The sequence below is a fragment of the Perognathus longimembris genome, chromosome 1, assembly GCF_023159225.1.
Source record: "Perognathus longimembris pacificus isolate PPM17 chromosome 1, ASM2315922v1, whole genome shotgun sequence".
NCBI classification, from domain to species: domain Eukaryota; kingdom Metazoa; phylum Chordata; class Mammalia; order Rodentia; family Heteromyidae; genus Perognathus; species Perognathus longimembris.
The window spans coordinates 28,716,181-28,736,694 of record NC_063161.1 but is presented as its reverse complement, the minus strand read 5'-3'; the positions used below and the strand labels follow the sequence as shown (position 1 = coordinate 28,736,694).

The 20,514-nt window shown below is 36.5% G+C and overlaps 1 protein-coding gene across 2 annotated transcripts in view; it reads right to left on the bottom strand.

Annotated features, from left to right (window-relative positions):
• The window catches only part of Lin7a (lin-7 homolog A, crumbs cell polarity complex component), a 129,082-nt gene extending 117,940 nt beyond the window's left edge, over window positions 1-11,142 (bottom strand). Inside the window, exon 1 of one of the 2 annotated variants that reach the window (XM_048358962.1) lies at window positions 10,828-11,142. In XM_048358962.1, coding sequence (XP_048214919.1) covers window positions 10,828-10,909 — 82 coding nt within the window. In that variant the 5' untranslated portion in view covers window positions 10,910-11,142. The remainder of the gene's footprint in view (window positions 1-10,827) is intronic. The other variant, XM_048358970.1, reaches the window with a different exon arrangement.
• Window positions 11,143-20,514: the final 9,372 nt, after the last annotated feature.

The following is a 20,514-nucleotide window of genomic DNA, read 5'->3' as shown; positions in this document are numbered from 1 at the left end:
CCACTAAATTTATACAGAGAGTCTGAGTCATTACTAAAGAATTACTGAATTATACAAAGTCAATTCTGCAATTTTTTGCTCATACCTTGCATGCACAATTTCCATGCACAGGTTATTTACTAATTTGCAGTAGGTAACAATTCCAATTTTGAACCAAATAAACATAAGAATGTTTTTCTAAACAAAAATCTGTCACCTTATATCTTCTGCCCAGTTTCCTCATTTTACCCCCTAAAACTCTTAAATATTTGAAGACAAACCATTAATGTATTCAGCAAACATCTTTGCACTTGTCTCTGAATATTGTGATTGGCAATGGGTATATATTGATACATTGAAAAAAAACAAGTTTTTAAGGCATCAGCCATTTAAAATAATGTTACCCTCTTGCAAAAAGTATTCTAATAGAACTATTCAAAGTGGTTTTGAGTAACAACTAGGTCTGAAAATTTTATTTCCAGGCAAATCCAAATGCTGCCTACTGCTGGACAATCACAACATAAACATTACTCCCGTCTCTTAGCAGAGCATGTAGGCACCTGGCATTCTCTGCCTTTGCCCCTGGAGGGACGGTATGAGTACATGGTATCCAACACTCAGAAAAGAAATAGTGGTCATTATTGAGTGATTATTATGTCAGACCTGGCCTAAAACACTCTAAATATTTTGAACTAATGACTACATTAGTATTATTTTTAGTTTGTTACTTTACAAAGAAAACTAAGACTTAAAGAACTATCACCACTAAGCAAAAAATCTAAGATTCAAACTCTGGCAAGATGGCTCTAGAGGCATGGCTTTAAGCAACATTTAGCTCCCCAAACAAGACAATGGTTCACAAATTGTGCTGAATATGATAGAAACTGTAAAGAAATGGTATTTAAACATCACTTTACAGTTTGCACAGTACTTATCTTCCATTGTCTCATTTAACCTTCTCAATAACCAATAAAAACAGGTAGCACAACATTACTTCCACTCTATATGCTTTTGCTCCATTCCTGTCTTCTTTTTCCATGTAGATTACTTAACTCCATTGCTAGAGTGCATCAAGGGCATCAGCTTTGAGCATGCTTTCCTTATTCCTCCTCCAAAAATGCTGTGCTCCTAGGTAACTGAAAGATGTCTAATGCCACCTCTTCAAACAGCCTTCTCAGAATCTCAATGCGGAAGTAGCCTAAAATCCTCTTTTCTGTATGCTTTTCTTTCCTGCTAACTTGCTGCTCTCAGGAATCATACTGTTTGTTCACTTATTTAAATTACTTGAATGTTGATACTAACTGGAACACAAGCACCACCTCTCTAGCAGGGAGCCTGTCTATCCTGCATGCTTCTATGTTTCTCATAGTATTGAAATATTTGGATATAGGACTACCGATCTGATAGCAATGAGTGTCACCCTATGAAAAATCGCATATGCTTTATAATTCCAGTTAACCGATTTTGGTTTATAACATTGGTGAAATCAATTTCAGGACTAATTTTTGAACTTTAGCAAATTGCTCCATCTGTCATCACTAACTATTAACAGTGACATTGTCATCTATCTGATGGCCAGTCTTTATCAAGTTAAGGGAGGCCCCTTACAGATGACTCAAAGTTGTGTTTTGAAATCAAATATTAACATTACCTTCATCATGTGTTTCTCAGTATTTACTGGAATATTATGAGTTTGATCCTTCAGTCTGTGTGCACAGGAAGAATAACTCTAAAACAGTTCCTAATAGTGAACCATCCTTTCCTGAAAATGAATGATTCCCACCTGGTGAGATAATACTGCCATTATGTGGGGAATTTAGGCATTCATCTGTTTTTGTTTTGTTTTTTCAACTAACCCAGTGATGGGATTAGTGAGATAAAGGTTGGCATTTAGTGTCCACGCCCATGAATTAGAGGTATCAATACCTACCCTACAGGATAAATGAGTTTAGGGCCCCAATTTCAACATCTAAGGTGAGAAATATTTCTGGCACTATAATAATTTTTCATTATGTTTGTAACTAATATGATTCTGTTAACACAATAGTTGCTTAATTTTCAGGAATTCAAACATTTTGAAAATAATTTCACCTCGATATGTTGTATTATTGTTTCATGTTAAGAGTTAGTATTAAATATTAGTTACTAGAATTAAATGATTTCTAATTTTAAAGTGATCATTTTAACATACAGATAGATAATCATGAAGCTTCATGTGACTTTATTAAATAAAAATCCTCATCATTTTCCAAACTAACGACTGCTAAGCTGTATTGTTCCAGTGATATGCCAGTGTCATCAGTAGGAACCTAGTCACATTCTACTGTGACTGAATCTAATGAGTGAAAAGTACATTCATTTTCATTCAACTTTATCAATTTTACTGTAGCATGCTATTTAAGTTGGGTACAATTTGTGTACTTGATTTGTTGGCCAAATTATTTGCTATTTCTCTAGTCTATCATCAGTAAATATGATCAGATATAATCAGTGGTGCTCAGCCCAAATACTGGTAACGAGGTTAAACAGGACTAAAAATTAAGCATCTATAGAGCAATAAATCCACTAGAAACTCGTTAGAAATCCTCTTCACGTATATTGTTTTCAGCAAGGCTTCTGCAACACCAGAGGTGGCATGAGTATTGAGTGTGGCTACATCTCACATCTAAAACTTGACAGGATCTGTTCTCAGTGGTCCCACTGCCACTTCCTTTTCTAAGTGCCATTATCCTATTTTTTTAATGGGTTATTGTTTTGCTAGGAGACAACAACAAATGCACTGGTCTGTAATTTCTTAAAACACCTTTTTCAACTTTTAGGAAAGTCAGGTCATTTCTCCACTTTTTTGCTCTCATTTTCGTAAGAAATTATACTGAACAGTCCCTTAACACATTGACCAAAGTTTTAATTACAGTCCAATACACACAAAAGACACTAATGTTTTTCCCCACATTTAACTTGGATGCTTAAATCTTAGGAACATTCCAACTTTTATTATTCTATCCAATTTTTGGTAACTGTTATTCTTTTATTGAAAATAAAACCTAGAATATCTTTTACGGCAATGCATCAAACTTGAATATAGTGCCTGTAGGCAAGGTTACCAGTAATTGGAAACTCTAGTTTTCTATCTGATACAATATACATTACTATAATTTCACAATAAGTTAAAAATTCTTAAGATTTTTTTCAAAGTCATCTGAGAGAGAGAGGTGGGGGTTAAAAGTATAAATCAAGTGGTGGGATTCAGTGTAGCATGAGACCTGGGTTCAAAACAACAACAAAAAGACAACTCAGTCACAAACAAAAAATATTTGATCATATAGATTAAAAGTAAAGCATTAGTGAAATCAGTAAAGTGTTAAAAATATGATCACAATGATCAAAACAGTGACTTAAAATATTATCCATTTTAACTTGTTTATCAGGCCATAATTCCATCACTCAACCACTCATGGTTTCAAAAGTGTAAAACCTGCCAGTTGCCTGTGACTCGTGCCTTTAATTGCAGCTATTAAGGAGACTAAGATCTGAGGATAAAAGTTTGAAGCCATCTGGATCAGGAAAGTCTTTGAGATTCTTATGTCCAATTAACTACCCCAAAAGTCTCAAGTGGAGCTATGGCTCAACTGATAAAGTTCTAGCCTTGAGCAAAAAAAAGCTCAGGCACAGCACCCCGGCCCTGAGTTCAAGTCAGGATTGCCATGAAAGATTTTGCTGTATTCTGAGACTGTTTTATTCAATCTCTAACTACAGCAGCAGATGGATACAGGTAGTGGATATAAGGCTACAAATATTTTACATCCTTTCTTAGCTATGAAGATCTCTCCACTTGCTCAGTCACACACACACACACACACACACACACACACGTAGCAGAAAGTAACAACCTAAAATAGTACAATTTGATTAATTTAGATTAGAAGCATTTTGCCCTTTTAGTACTGAAAATATTCCATAATCGACATAAATTCTCATTATCCCCTACTAAATAGGTGGGACCCCCTAATCCTTGAAAAAAAGATTCCAGAAGCAAAATTATAATTTCATCAAAGACAGGAACATGTAAGATAAAAATACTTTTTAAATATCTATTCGTCATCTCTGGAAAACATGAGAAAGCATGCAACTACCACAGGTTTATGGACAAAAGCATATCTGCCTGCTGATTTGGAAGACTTTTTGTACAAGAGACATAAAATATCCCCAGCTCTTGTCATTTTCTTCCTCAGTCAAGACCACCAGGATCTATAACTTCAAAACCACCCTCACTGAGCTTAATTTTTATTTTCCCTTTTCCATATTCTTTTTCTTGTCAAATGGGGAGGGGAAAAAAAAAGAACTAATAAAGACTAAGAGAAGGAGAAAGCCCCCGTGGACTGTGAGCCAAAGCAATTTTCAGGCAAATACAGATTTTATAAAAGCTGGTGAATACAGCTGATTAGAAAAGCTATAGGCTGCCCAAGGCTTGAATTGGAAGATACATAAAGTAATAAGCTCTATATGCCTTGAAAGTGAAAAGGAAAAGGAAAAATTTTAATGTATCACAAATTTTATGATAACTGTGGCACCCACGGGATTTTCGCTGACCTTCAATTTCTGTTCTCATGTAGTTTTTTTCCTCCCATAATCTACAAAATAAAAGCTCTTAGCACTATACTAGAAATTTTAAAGGACAAGAATTTGATTTTCTTAAACAGAGAGAGAGAGAGAGAGAGAGAGAGAGAGAGAGAGAGAGAGAGAGAGAACCTTAATGTTAGTTTAATCAATATTTTAATCGCAATTTAAGAAATCCAAGAAATAAAAATTCCCACTTACATTCTTGCAATTTATCTCACTTGAATTTAACTCACCAAAAAGGGAGACCAGTATTTTACTTTGTGTAAGTCCTTAAATACAGATTGTAATCCACTCATCATTTTACCAGTTACCAGATTTTTTGAAAATTACATAATTTTAATTGGCTCCTTCAAATCTTTTCAGTGTTTCATCATACTCCATGTTTTAGTTTTAAACTACTATATTATAGGCATTTTTAAAAGGCTATTTGACTTAACTCTAAGGGAAAAAAGTAAGTACAAGTGAACGTTTGAAAGAGGTCTTTAATGTTATTCTTCCTTACCTTGAAAATTGAAGTGCATGAGAGTTGGAGCTACTATATTTTAAAAAGTGGCTAAAACCAGTCTTTAAGAGAATCAAGTGTTGCTATGTTCTTTAAAAGGAAGGATTAAATATCACCATTTAACTCCACTATGTTGCCTTGAGTTTAACTGAAGGTCATTTCTGTTTTTTGAGATTAAAATCTGAGCAAATCAATCACTGGTGTTAGGAAGAGGTGTTAGGTTAGGTGGTGTTAGGTTTAAGGTCTACAAAAGAAGAATTTCAACATTAATATCTTTATTGGCATCTTTGCTTTGCCATAAGTGTAAATGACATGTACTGTTTCTTATGCTGTTAGTACAAGCCATATTATATCATGACTCCTTGTATTCTACATGTAGATTTTTGTAGTGACTTGTAAATTACAGTGCTCAGTATAACTTTGGAAATCAAATTATGATATAGGATGTTTTAGCCTAGTAATATATAAAGAAGGAAAAAGCTAATCTGTACACTTCCTTGGCATTTATAACTACCTTTCTACCCTAGGATGCATACTAATAGTGTAATTATTTCTTGGTAATTTCAATTTTTCACCATTTTCTTGGTATACCAACCAGATGTTACCAAATTGCAAATGTGGAACTGCTGTTATATGTACTTTTTCTTCTTTCCCAGTGCTTTCCCTAAGCATCATAGTCAAATAACCCATCAATATAGCATTTAAATTTTTTTCAGTAGTTCTTCCTTGATCAATCTTAACCAAATTAGTCCTTCTCCATTAGTCTCTATCTCAGTAACATATTTATTTTCTATCTTTTTCTTGGTAATGTGTTTATTTTCTCCATCAACTTTATATTTGCAACTACTGTAATCTCTCAATTATGAGTCACATCAGGATGATACTGGCAATGAGCTTCATCTCTCTCATTTTCTACTACATGACTGTCAACTATTTTACACTGAGTGTTTTTTAACATTCCAAGGGTACCCACCTAAGTTCTCACTTGTGAGCATATTTCCTAAAATACCAAAAAAATTCCTTCTTCCCTCTTTCCAAATGTCACCAACTCAGGAAGATCTTCCTTGACTTGTATGTCCAAAGCAGCACTTTCCCATCATTCTCCTTTGCCAAGTATTATTTCTTTTCCCTAACACACACACACACACACACACACACACACATATATATATATATAACTATATATATGAGTGTTCATGTGTGACTGTCTAGCATGAAAACAAAATTTCATTTTTTTCTATTTTTCTCAGTAGCAGTACATAGTACTTAAAAGTAGCTCAATACTGATTTGCTTAATTAACTGAGCTCTTAGTATCTATCTCCCCACTTCTAAGGATATTAGAAGTAGGAATTTTCTTTCTAATATTTCTATTGTATCTTGTATACATCAGACAATGTATGAATACTGAATGAATGGATGGATTGCTGCTTATGTAGGAATGTTTTAAAAATCTAGCTCTAAGCTGGGTGCTGGTGGCTCATACCTATAATCCTTGCTACTCAGGAGGCTGAGGTCTGAGAATGTTGATTGGAAGCCAACTCAGCAAAAAAAGTCTGTGAAGCACTTACCTTCAATTATCCACCAAAAATTCAGAAATGGAGCTGTGGCTTATGGGATTAAGCACTAGCTTTGAGCACAAAAGATCAGGGACATTGCCCAGGCTCTGAGTTCAAACCCTAGGACTGGTATGCACACACACACACACACACACACACACACACACACACACAAACTTCCCAGTATTTTCCCTAATTATCATGAAAACTATCTTGTTAGTGTGTAATTTAGGGTCTGGCTTATAGTTGGCACTAAGTAAATAAGTGAATAAGTCTGGGTTTTTTGGTGAATTTACTACATGTAATTCTGATCAAAGTCAAAAATAATATATAAAACCACAAATGAAGAATGGGAGGAATGCAAAGACACAATGTATATCCTGAAGAAATTTAGAAAAGTAAGGAAAAGGGTGCATTGGACAGGATGGGTGAAAATGTTGAAAGGGGTATGATTGATTGTATTGATATACTGCTTTGTTGAATAGCAACTCCTTTGTACAACTACTTAAAGATAATTCCAAAAACAAAAATTCAAAAGAAATTTCAAAAACAAGATTTTTAATTCCTTTGTATCAATTAATTTCACAGCTCCCGTGATGAGGATAAAGCTCTCAGTCATCGCATATATTGTCATTAGGGTTTGAATTATGTGATCTGGGAAGTGTTTCACTGATTTCCATATTGTGAAAATATGCCACCTCCCCAAAAACACATGTTGCATTGAAGGAAACGTAAAGATTAATGTGTTTATGTGATAGAAATAAAAAATTTAGAATTGTTTAAAGATACTATGTCTTTAGAAGAAGTTGAATGTTTTATAGGAATAATAAATCAAGCATCTGCAATATAGTAATGAACTTTCTATGCATCCTGAGTATTTGTGGTTTTTCCAGAATGGCAGATTCTTTAGGATGATATCCATCTGGATACCAAGAGTCCGTTGTATCCAAGAGTGGGACACAATGACCACAGATACATAGAGGTCTGAAAGATTAGTATGATGTCTAAATGATAGATGGGAAGTTGAGGATTTTATGAAGTCATAGATCACTTTGTTACCCTGACTGCCTTCTTGGGCACAGCTTTGATCTTAATTCTTGCTTCCCAGAAAATACCCAAGGAGGGCAGTAGAGACTTCAGAGAATCTTACTGTCTGTATATATCTTCCAAATTTGAGACAGAGTAAACGTTAATTTTAACTTGCTTTATTTGCTTAAAACTTTGTCCTGAAGAATCAATCCATTTGGTGACAAAGGACATTAACAAGAACAATTAGATTTTGACATAGAATCTCTCACTTAATGGTAGAGGAACTTTTGAAACCCACCACTAGACTTCTTTTGTGCTTTCCATTTGTAAACTGAAGATACTGGAAAAGAACCAGTAGCTTTAAAATCATAAATTGTATCTTTTGATTTGTTGTGATGTCCTAGAATGGCTTCATCAAACATATTCTTTCTTCCTTCCTCTTTGCTCGCCTGCCACAATCCTTTCTGGTTAAAATAAGTACCTTTGGTAAGCTACTGTAACTGATGAGAATATATCAAGTGTGTTGGGTGAGGCAAAGCTAGGAATGATGGGGCTATGTTATTGCTATGTTATTGCTTCTTGCACTAAAATGTTATGATGATATGAATTCTTCCATAGAATACAACTAAATTCGATTACAGTGCCTCAGTTACTGCTGAATTTAGTTTTCTAACACATTAATTTTTTAAAAAAATCAAATCACCAGGCAGGATGACAATTGTCATCATAAATTCAAAGATGAATTCAGAACTGGTTTCTTCCTCTAAAGAACTCCAACCAATGAGGAGATGAAAGCAACATAGTGTGGTAGAAGCTTTAATGGGACCAAAACAGTGGTCAAATGTAAGTTATTTCAAAGGGTACTAATCAGCTTGGAATGATCTGAAAAATTCTCCCAGGAGGTGATCAAACACAGGCCTAATGCTAATTAATTGAATTATAGACTGCTAATTGTTCAGAGTATCAGTATCATCTAATCCAACTCCTGATGTGGAACAGAGGAAAAACTGATTCCCAAAGTGGTTAGCTGACAAAAACCACAGTGAGCACTTTTCTAGAGAAAAGCAAATCAGAAGCCCTTACTTCATTATTGCAAGGGGAGTGAGAAGTTAATCAAATAGTCATTCTAAGATAATAGTCTTAATAAGGGAGAAAATGCATATATATATATATATATATATATATATATATATATATGTTCCATGAACATCTATGATGTCAATAGTCCACCATTCCTAGGATAACAGTGTCCACCACTGTTGGTGAGGCCACATGGTTTCATGTAGTCTACCTCAGCTTGCTTCTAGTCAGAAGATATAGACAGGTACCATTTGGATGTGAACAAGAATAAACTTTAAGGCTAAATTATTGTCTACTTAGCACCTCCCCTTAACAACTGATTGAGGCCCTTCAGGGTTAAGATTAAGAAACCCAAAGTGAAATATTTTTGTTATAATGATAAGTAGAACAAGAGGTTGCTCGGGTTGGCAACCTTCTTGGGAGATTTTGCTCCTCTGACAGTTGTTTTACTTGGGATGTTTAATGACTGTAATTTAGTAATGGAACAATATAAGAGCTCATCACATTAAAATAGAAATACTTGGGAAATCCATAGTTTCTAATAGCTTGCCATCTGTTTGTCTCTTCCTGGCAATGGATTTATCCTGCTTAGCACAGATGATGATATTGGAGGTAAAATCATGGATTATACCATGGATTTCTCATGCTCTTTAACTACTGTTATTACTTTGCTAGCTGTAAATCACCATAGCCCAATATAAAATCAATTACTATTATTATTTAATTTATCAACTCCGATGCCCCATAAGGTTGCTAGGTTGCTATGGGCATCACATGAAATCGCTTCTTGCCTCAAGACTGAGTTAAAGTCACCCACCGAGGATCTCTCCAAATTAAAAGCCTCAAACTGAGTGTCCTGGCTTTTCCAGTGTACTCACAGCAGGATGCTCGTCTGCTTTACCCTGCTGTCCAATTTAATCTGCTAGAAAGAAAAATTTGAGAGGGACATCCACTAAATCATTTCCCTCTGAGCCCATCATCCCTAAATGGCCGCCCAGGGTCCTAAATCCAGTCACTGAGGGCAGAGATCAGTAGTGCCCACTCTCTGCAGAGCCCTGGGACTCTGGCGCCTTCCTAACTGGCCATAGGAAGCCAAGAAGGAAACTCAAACACGCAGACACAGGTACAGCCCCGCCCGGGCGCATCAGACAGGCCCTGGCCATCTCAGCTTAAGACCCTCTCTGGACTTGGGGAGGTCCTGTGGAGGGAGCAAACACCGGTTTCCAATCAAGTTCAAGGGCAGGACGCACGGGTCATAGGTCAGAAGTTACATTTAAAGCCACCAGGGCTTTGTCCCGGGGAAGCGCCTTCTGCAGCTCGCGCTGAGATTGGCAAGGGTGGCAGGAACTGAGTTACTCCCGCTCGGGAGCTGCAGGCAGGCAGGCGGGGAAAGCACGGAGGCCAACCATGGTAATTCGGGGTGCTAAACCCAGGCTTGGGGAGCTAGGCACCTGAGCTGCAGCGTCCTACCCCGGCCGGACTGAAGGTTCTCGGCGCTGCCCTTTAGGCAAAGAGCAGCTCCCCGCCGCCGTGCGCCCGGCCACCCCGGGGGAGCGCCCTTCCCGCCCCCGGCAGCCTCCTTGGCACGAGCGTCGGGACCGACCCTCGCCATCGGGCACAGAGACAAAACTTCCTTCCTCTTGGGTCCCCGGGGCGTGCAGTTGGCAGGCAGCTCCCTTGCCGGCTTTTTTGGGTCTCTGGATGGAGAGCTTCCCCAGAGCCTCTGCCGCCCCGAGCCCGGGGTGCCTAGCCCTCTCTGCGCATCCACTCCAACAAAGCCCGGCGAGGGGCTGGGAGTGGCGGCGGGGGCGCCAGAGCCCGGCAAAGGCACGGTCTTCAGGGCGAGGGCAGCGGGCAGGGACAGCGGGGACCCGGCGGGCCGAGAAAGGGGAAGAAAGTATCCAGCTCTGGGAGCAAACGCCTCCTTGATTCGCCCCTGATCCCCTTGGTCCTCCCTCTGCCTAGGCACGTCCTGTTGTCCCGGTGGGACTTGGCTGGGGACACAGGGGTTTAGGGGGACAGTGGGGACGCAGTGGCCCGAGGGCGAGCCGCTCCCTTACCTCTGTCCAGAGTAAGCGGCTGGACCACTGTCAATGTCGCCATGTCTGCTGTGGGAGCCGAAGTGACGCTCGGCTTCAGCATCAGCAACCGCTTGTAGTGAGAAAAAGAGGAGGAGATTGGGGGCGGGGGTGGAGAGGGAAGACGGAAAGGAGGGGGAGGAGGGGGAAGACAGGAAGGTGGTGGTGGTGGTGAAGAAAGCTTGGGTGGGTTGCTAGCCAGATGGAGACGCAACTGTTCCGCGGTGGCAGATCTTCAGATGCGGCGCGAAACCAAGCAGGTATTGGAGAGCAAGGACTGCATCGCCAGGCTGTGGCAGAGAAGGCTCTGCCCCGGAACTTTGCTCTCCCACCCCCCAGCAGAGCCGGCTGGGTGCAGCTGGATGGCTGCTTTCTTTCAACTTTCCCCTCAAATAAAAACGATCAGAAGGTAGTGCCAGGAGAAAGAAGGGTTTGGGAGGGAGATGGAGCAGAAGGGGAGGGCAGGGAGGGAGAGGAGGTTTTTGTGTGTGTGTGTGTGTGTGTGTTTTTTTTTTTAAACAGGTGAGGAGAAATTGTCAACCTTTTAATCTCATCTTCTTTAGGGAGATCATCCTTCTAGTGTCACCAGCGCTGGTGTTTCGTTGTAGTTGCTGTTAATTTCTGTTAAAGTTTGTTCTCCTCTTTTGGAATCTTAGTGTCTGTTAACTGACACAGCACTGGGTTCTATCAGCGAGTGGCCATTTATGGGTACTGTATTTAGGAACAATACCTAGATTACAATTTGGCTTTTCAAGCCAACTGATTAAAAATTGTTTCAAAATACAATAGATGAACATTGCTTTCTATCACCGAGATGGAAATATACTTACCTAGCCTCTTTCTGTTGTTGATGTAAGAGTAGCATTTATTCACAAGGTGATTTATTGATTAACATGTGCTGGGAATTGAGCCAGGATAGTCACCTGCTATGAACCAAGTCCTAAATTGGGAAATCAAATACAGTCCCTGTATTTTGTGGTTTAGTGAGGAAATTTTATTTTATTTCATTTGATCAGAATACAATTACTAAATTCTTCAAATACTAGCTGTATTGATCTGCCCCCTCCCCCCCAAAGATTAATTTCACTATTTTATCACATACAGTAGAGACTCTTATGAATCAGAGTATCTATAAGCATAATAGAGGTGACCAGTGCAGGATTGGAAGTAACCAAGTTCCCTTAATAATCCTTTTGTGACAGAGCTAAATTAGTTTCAGCTAGTAAAGAACTCTTCAAGGCAGACAGTGTTGTGCACTGAAACATTTGCATATAATCAATACCATTTCCTTCACATTACAATAGGAATAACTTCGGAAGGTCTTTTCCACCTTATTGTCCAGAGACAAAGAAAAAATATCTGTTTTATCTATGATGAAGAAATTCAAAGACGATTGGCCATATGCACACATAACAGACTCTAGGCGCACATAAAAAATCATTAATTGCTTTAGAAACAACTCTGGTCTTGAAAATCAACTCTTAGTTACATGCTTTGCTGAAGTCTCTTAGTTTCCTCACCTGTCATATGAAGAAAAGGTCACAGACAGTCTCATTTTCCCCCTACAAACTCACTGAGTTTTGTGAGGTTCTGATGGGGTCACAGACATGACTAGGCTTTGGAAATAGGAAAGAATACACACATTTATTCTTGTGCTGGAAAGCTGGCAATACTCCTAAGACTCATAAGGCATTGTCCTTTCTGAACACTGAACATTCTGATTGGAAGATTGATAGTGAGAAAAGCATGAAATATTGTGTGGGGCTGTTTCCCTAAACACCAGAGAAGATAAGCACTGGGGGGAAGGGGGAGTTGGAGAAGGAATCAGAAGCTATGCTTCAATATCTTTCTTTCTGTCTTTGAATCAGAAAGAAATTGTATTGTATACAATGATATCAAAGTGTGCTTTGAGGTTTTGCACACAATGTCAAATCTCATTAGTATTTGAGGATGAAAAGACATACAAATCCCTGGGCCACAAATGTAACTGTTTATAACCAATTTACTTTATTAGATATGTGTATCTGAGCAGCCTGATTCATAAGTCTAAAAGCCAGAATTGTACCTATCTCAATACACAGTCCCAGATTGTGAGGTTTAAGCATGCAGAGTTTGGGCATTTTGCTTCCTAATAAAATTTCCAGCATCAAATATTTCATAATGTATTTCAGAAGTTTTGAATGGTCTAATTGACACTTTGTTCTGTCATTCGTCCTATGTGTTGACTGCAGATCTTTTTCTTTCTGAAGATTAAAAGAAAAAGAGGAAGCAAAACACACCATGTACTCACCATTTATTATTTCTAGTAATGACAAGTTTAATGCTTTTAGCTTATGTCACCACAATGTAAAAATGATTGATCTGTAAGAATTTGTTTATATAATAAATATAATAATATAAATATAATAATAATATTGCTTCTCCAATAATATTTGTGAATTTTATTCTGAGACCTATACAAATACATGACAATTTCTTTAATTTTTTCTTGCCTAGATGTTTCTCAGGAACTGCCATTTCACTCATGTACCAAACACAGTGTTCCATCAAGGTCAATGCACTCGATCTATGCCTGTGCTGGTTTCTTTGATGTATGTTAATCAGAGAGTTGTAATTACACTTTTATCTTAGCTGTTTGTAAATACAATTACAACTCTTTCATTAAATGATATGTAATACCTTAGTTCAGTAGTAACTATATTTTCAATACAATTATTTCAATTACTACTTACATACTTTATTTATACAAGGTGTGGTAGTATGTTTAGTACTCTCTTTTCAGTAAGTATTCTTATTTCACTTTTGGGGATAAACTGAGGGTCCAATAGATGGAACAATTTACTTAAGAGTCCTAACATATGGAGTCAGAAGTTCTGTGTTTCTCAGTAAGAAAAACATTTTCGATATTTAGTATTTTGAGACTTTATTTTCAGAGTTTTAGGGGTGTGTGGGGGTGTGTGTTTATATACTCAAATATAAAGAAAGCTAGGATTAAAGTTCCAATCTATGTAAATAGGGCTTAATATTAAAACAATTGTTTGCTTTGAAATATAAAAATTCTTCTTGTTCAAAGTTGCATTCAAAGTAGTTCAGGTCTGTTTAACATAACTGAATCTTTAAAAATTATATGACAAAATCAAGAGGTTGGCAAAAAAGCATTAGCATACCAAAATGTGTTTAGGTAGATATAAACTGTGCAATGAGCACAGTTTTATATGAGAAAAAAACATCTTCACAATGAAATTTTTTAAACCTGGGTGATAGACTATACTTTTGACATGTTCAATGTATCGTGTTACCTTTCTTAATTCACACAGCTTTGTGAAAATAGTGTTAGATTACACTTTAGAATATGAATATATATGCTTTATAAAATAATCACAAACAAAACATCTTACTCCCATTTTATTCTTACATATTTTTCATAACTACTAATTTGTTGGTTCAACAAGATTCTAGGCATGCTTACTTCATGACAGTCACTGACTGGGCTATTAACATGAGTGAGAAAAGACTTTATACTCACTTGACTTTGACTTAGGAAGAAGATAAAGACAACAAAGAAGAATAAAGAATTAGTGACTAGGTGCTATACAAAGAATGAAAAGCTGACAGTTAAATTAGGCCCAGGAGTCACAGGATTGTAAAAGACAGAAATGGGGAAAAGGAGGGGATCCAGTGAACAGGAAAAGCCAGGAAAGGAGGACTGACCTAAGACACATTCTGGTAAAATGAAGAGTTTATTGTCAACAAGTAGAAAAAGAAGCTTCAGGAAGATCACCCAGAGTCAGACAGTGGAAGGTAATATAATTTGCAGAAATCTAATGATGTACCTATAATAAAATAAACTCGATATATAACCCATGCAAAGAAAACATTAGACATTATTCTGTCATCTGTAATAAAAATTATTATCATCAGAATGAAATGGAGAGCAGCTAATCAGAGCTGAATGCTAGAAAATTAAAGATGAAATGAAAATATTAAATATCAATTCTAATTTTTGTCATATCTTCAATGAAATAAAAAAAGAACTTTGAAAGAAGGAAAGCTAGACTCAGTAATTATGCTTCAGTAATATGGTTATAATTATATTGTGTCATTTTACCAATTATCATAAAAATAATAAATATAATAATTACTTTTTATGTGTTTCTGCCATATATAATAATACATATAATTCTTAAAGGCAGAGTGATTCTGATTCGGGATTGGTTCATTTGTGCTTTTTGACATATAAAATATAAAATGATGTTTTTCTTTCATTTGGAAATGGATATATTTCTATTTTCACACTTGGAAGTCATGGTTGATTTTAGTAATGTGTTTTAAATTCAAAACTCACATTTATTTTATTTTTGCTTCATAAGCTCATATTTCCCCATATTCATATTGACATTTCTTAGGCCAGTCTACAAGATAAAATGCATAAATGACAGATATTTAAAAGTGATACACAGCTCATATCTTTCACAATTTCTTTAAAATTATTTCCAAATTACCTCAACCCATAGTTAAATAGTTTAATTATTTGTTATGATTATCATCATCCTAAATTTTTAATATATTTTACTTTGAAGTCAAAAGTTATACAAAATGCTTAATAAGTATCTGTTTATGCCAAGAGTTATTCTGTGCTTACATCATAGTTTTGATGAAAGCAGATAGGTAGAATTGGAATAAGCATTGAATTAATCTTAGGAGCTATGGAGCACAGATATTTCACACAGTATCCTATGAATATGTGTGCTGTGGTCTAATGTAATTTTCAGCAACATCTCATTGGTATCTTTGCATTGGCCTTGGTGAGACTACACCCTGAGGATTAGCAAAGGGTATACATGAAAGTTTTCTTCCCCCACCCCTAGACAGCCAATTGTCTAATGTTTAGTCTGATCAGGAAAATAAAACCAGAAGTTGTCTTGAAATATGAAGTAGAGGAAGAAAGCTTTTTTATTAGGTGAAAAAACTCACATTGTACTTGGCAGAACATACATATGTATATACATATATGTGTAATAATATATGTATATAACATATGCATATACATTCTGTCAAGTACAATATATATGGATATATATGCACACACACACATATATATCTATATATGGAGCTGACATTTTATCAAGCATTGTGATTTTTGTCTAATTTTGATTATATGGAATTACTTAAGGACATAAGTAGTAAATTGACAAAAGGGCCATCCTCAAATTCTTTCCACATTATTACATAGTACAATGATTGAGGCTAATAAAAGAGTTTTCTCTAAGCATGTAGTGATACATATATGGAATGTCAGTAATTAGAAAGTTTAACAGTGAGATGGACCATTAGCATGGACTGCACATTGAAAAGAGAGTTTCACAATCTCATTAGTTTTTATCCTCTAATGCTCTAATAACAACTCCCTCCAAAATCTAAAATTTCAATTACTTCATATTTACATATGCTCTTTCTGAATCCAACCTCAAGTATAAAGAATTTCTCTGAACTTATTATTGAGCTCAATTTTTTTTATATTGTTCTACAATGGAATTTCTCACTCTTGGCTTTTTGGCCTTTTCTGGCCTTTGAGGTCCTGGATGGACATTGTCTTTCAGATGGGAATTTCTGCTGCATGTGTCCTTGTGTGCCCTGACACTGGGCAGATCTGCAAGGGTGATCTATTTCCTGAACTGCGGTGTCTCCAGGAGAAGTTTCCTCTTCCAAAGGTTTCTTCATTTTACTTCATTTTTCTGAGTTTTTATGAGGCCACATCTCACTGTACAGTCTAGGCCATATTGATCTGTGTATGACTTTCTAGTGACCTCTGAAGGACTAAACTAGTAGTGGAGAAAATGAGACCAAATGAAGATCTTAATGCTCTCATAGAAAATCCAGGTGTTTCTTATTCACGTAACATAAAACAGATATATAGCAAATCCTGCTTGCATATTCATAAAATATTCATGAAATATATTATCTAGAACCATACACCAAAGCAAATCCCGCAGAATTGAAAAGATAAATAAACCTCTGTGGTCTTCATCTAGATAGACTAATTTTGCCAAGTCTTTTATAAATTTTCTGTACTTCCTTTAAGACGGGGGTTTTATTTTGATAATTTAATCATAAGAAAATGCTTAAATGAGACAAAGCAAACAATCTAAGGCTTACCACAAAAGCACATTCATTCTGAATAATTGATACTAACAAGAAGTATCTATCTCTCTCTCTTGCTCTCTGTCTCTCCCTGTCTCTGTCTCTCTGTCTCTGTCTCTGTCTCTGTCTCTCTCCCTCTCTCTCCCTCTCTCTCAAAATCTGAGTAGCTGAAATCTGAGGACCATGGTTTGAGGTCACCCCTGGCAGAAAAGTCTGTGAGACTCTTTATCTCCAATAAACTACTCAGAAAAAACAAAAGTGATGCTGTGGTTCAAGTGGTAAAGCATTAGCCTTGAGCCCAAAAAAGTTCAGGGACAGTGCTCAGGTCTTGAGTTCAAGCTCCAGGACTGGCCAAAAAATGAAACAAAACAAAATCAACTAAGTTACTATACATCATGTTTTTATCTTGTCTTGGTTGTTTCAATTTACGATCACTTTCATATCAGTACCTTAGATCTACGTAATCCTTCTTATCTACTTCAGTACAACCCATTGAAATAGTCATTCATAAGTATACTTTTAGAGTGTTGCTGTCTTTGTTATCTCAAATAATATTACAAAAAATCTTGTTCATGTTACTTTTATGAACATTGATTCTACTCAGTTATGATCTTAGATTTTTAGTCACTCAATGTGACTATGGATGTTTTCAATGTTAACCTTACAGATTATAGTAACCATGACCATGCTATTTATGCTTCAGTGTATGTATTTTTCATATCCCACTTACTTCCTTTTGCTTACAGAAATTTTATATTTAATTGAATTTCTAAAATCCAAAATGATGTAAGGAAACACTACTTACCACTGACTGATGACTCGTGTTTCATTTAATATATGTGTGTGTGTATTGGCATATCATGCACTTTGTGGTAAAGCAAAGAGAATTACTGTAATATTCTGCCAGGAAATTGATAGTTTATATGTCCAAAGTAAAACAAAAATTATAAGACTACCCCAATTGAAAATATTTTTAAACTGACAGATAAATATGTATGTGCATATTTATCATGTACAACATGTGATACTAAGGCTTGAACTTGGGTCCTCCTGCTTATTAAGCAAGCATGCAGAATAAAACCACATTTACAGCAATGAATTTTGCTCATTATTTTTTAAATTAGGCTTTAAATTCCTGCATTGGCATGGACATAGGAATAATGTACTTGTGTTAGGTTTCATAGTATGGTCATTAGGATAACTGGCATGTTCCACCAGGGCCAGCTCTTAAACTCTTCATTGAGAAGGGGTCTTGTGAACTTTCTTTCTACCCAGCTGTCCTCAAACCACTACCTCAACATTCTCATTCTTCCAAGTAGGTAGGACTACAAGCCTGAGCCACTATCACTCAGCAGTACTTTTGAAGACTATAAAATATATTGTCAACTATAAACACTATATTATATAATAGACCTATTTGGATATTTATTTTATCAAATTAAAAGAGTGTAGGAACATGCCAATGACACAGAAAAACAATGATATTTAAATTCTTTCCCTCCCTCCCTCCCTCCCTCCCTCCCTCCCTCCCTCCCTCCCTCCCTCCCTCCCTTCCTCCCTTCCTTCCTTCCTTCCTTCCTTCCTTCCTTCCTTCCTTCCTTCCTTCCTTCCTTCCTTCCTTTTTTTCTTCTTGTGCTAGTATTACAGCTTGAACAAGGCCTGAGTGAAGTCTCTTAGTTTTTTTTTTTTTCTTTTGTTGTTGTTGTTGTTTGCTTAAAGCTGGAGCTCTACCATTAGAGCCACAGTAAAACTTGTAACTTTTTGGTGAATAACTGGAGATAAGGGAGTCTTCTGCCTTGTCTTGATTCAAAGGCTGGCTTTAAACCACAATCCTCAGACTTCAGCCTCCTGAGAAGCTAAGATTCCAGGCCTGATCCACTGGTGCACAAACACTACCGTGCTTTTCAAGTTAAACCGTAGCCCTGTTCATTAATTGGAGAATGCTTTGTGATGTAAAATGAGGAAGAATATGCTTTTGTTAAATTTTGTTAGTAAAACTCTAAGGACTATTTTAAAGCTAGTGCATATAGCACTCTCTACTGGCCTTGTCTTTATTGCAATGGAACCTCTGTCAAATTTGTAGTTATACAGGGTCACGAAGGCCATCTATCTCAAAGAATTCACCAGATTTTACTTCTTACTAGATTTTTTCCTTATGGTTGTTAGTATTTGCGTGTGTGCATGTGTTTGTATATACACGTGTGTATAAATAATCATTCATGAATTTCTGTAATAAAGTTAGTGGGGAACTCTGCACATGTGTTGTTGGCAAATAACTAGGTAGTAATTTAAAATAAGAAATAATAAATATTGTACATAAAAGACATGTGGTTTATTCAGTTGATAAACTATGTTTGAGGTGTTTGCTTTCCCTTTTCCTGGAGAAGACAAGTACAGGTCTTGCAAGAGTAGAAGAGAAAATGGTTGGCAAGATATATTTATATGAGGAAGCAACTGCCACCACGATGAGATTTTTTTTCTTTCCTCCTTTTTCTAAATCCTCTTGCTTCTATTCGCCTCCGCGCCCCCAAAAACCCTCCAGGATAAATCTCACATTTGTTTTTATGCACAGGAGAAATTTTATTATTAGTGATTATTTTATTAAAGTAATTGACTTGAGGGAAAGAGGGGGTGGTGTGTGTGTTTGTGTGTGTGTGTGTGTGTGTGTGTGTGAGAGAGAGAGAGAGAGAGGGCACTATTTTTCATTCATTCCATGGATTCATCTTGGGGAGCAGGGACTACTCTGTGCCAAGAACTGAAATAACACAGTATTCCAGACAAGAAATATCACAGTTATTTGCAGAATTATTACTCCATTAAAATAGGTATAAATGCTATTAAGAAAAGGAAAGTACGTGATGCAATGAAACCTATAGCTAGTATGTCAATAAATCTGAGAATATAGGAAAAAAACTTTTCCAAATAAGTAATATTCATGGTACGGTAAGAAGAATGATTAGCGATATAAGTCAAGCAAAGAGCCATGTAGAGAGCATTATAAAATCAAGAAGCACATGGGAGACACACACAAAAATGGTTAATTTGGTTAAAGAAAACAGCCATAGAATCTAGTCAACTAAGATAAAAATTACTGGTCTTGAAAGATACATTGGAGATGTTATATTTTATCCCAAGAAACACGGGTGGTAATAGGGGTCTTAAACAGAAGAATAAGAAAAATGAGCAAACTGTATTTTACCTTTGAATGCAAGATGAATGCAAGAGTGATTGAGGCATCGGTGTAGGTGTAAAGAGAATCAACCATTGAAGAGGCTGTTCAGCATACCAGGTGAGAAAGTTATTGCATTTTGAACTAGGAAGATAGGATTAAAATGATGGGAAATAAATAGATCCCAGAAATGTTTGAGGCAATACATGGCCAGCTCCAGGTAATAAGTTAGACAGAAGTGGCAAAATAGACAAGACAGCTGAAATGTTTCCTAGGCTCCTGGCATGTATGAATGGATAAATGGTACCAGGGAATTTTGAAGGAGGATAGTTTGAGGAGAAAAAATGAAATATACGAAG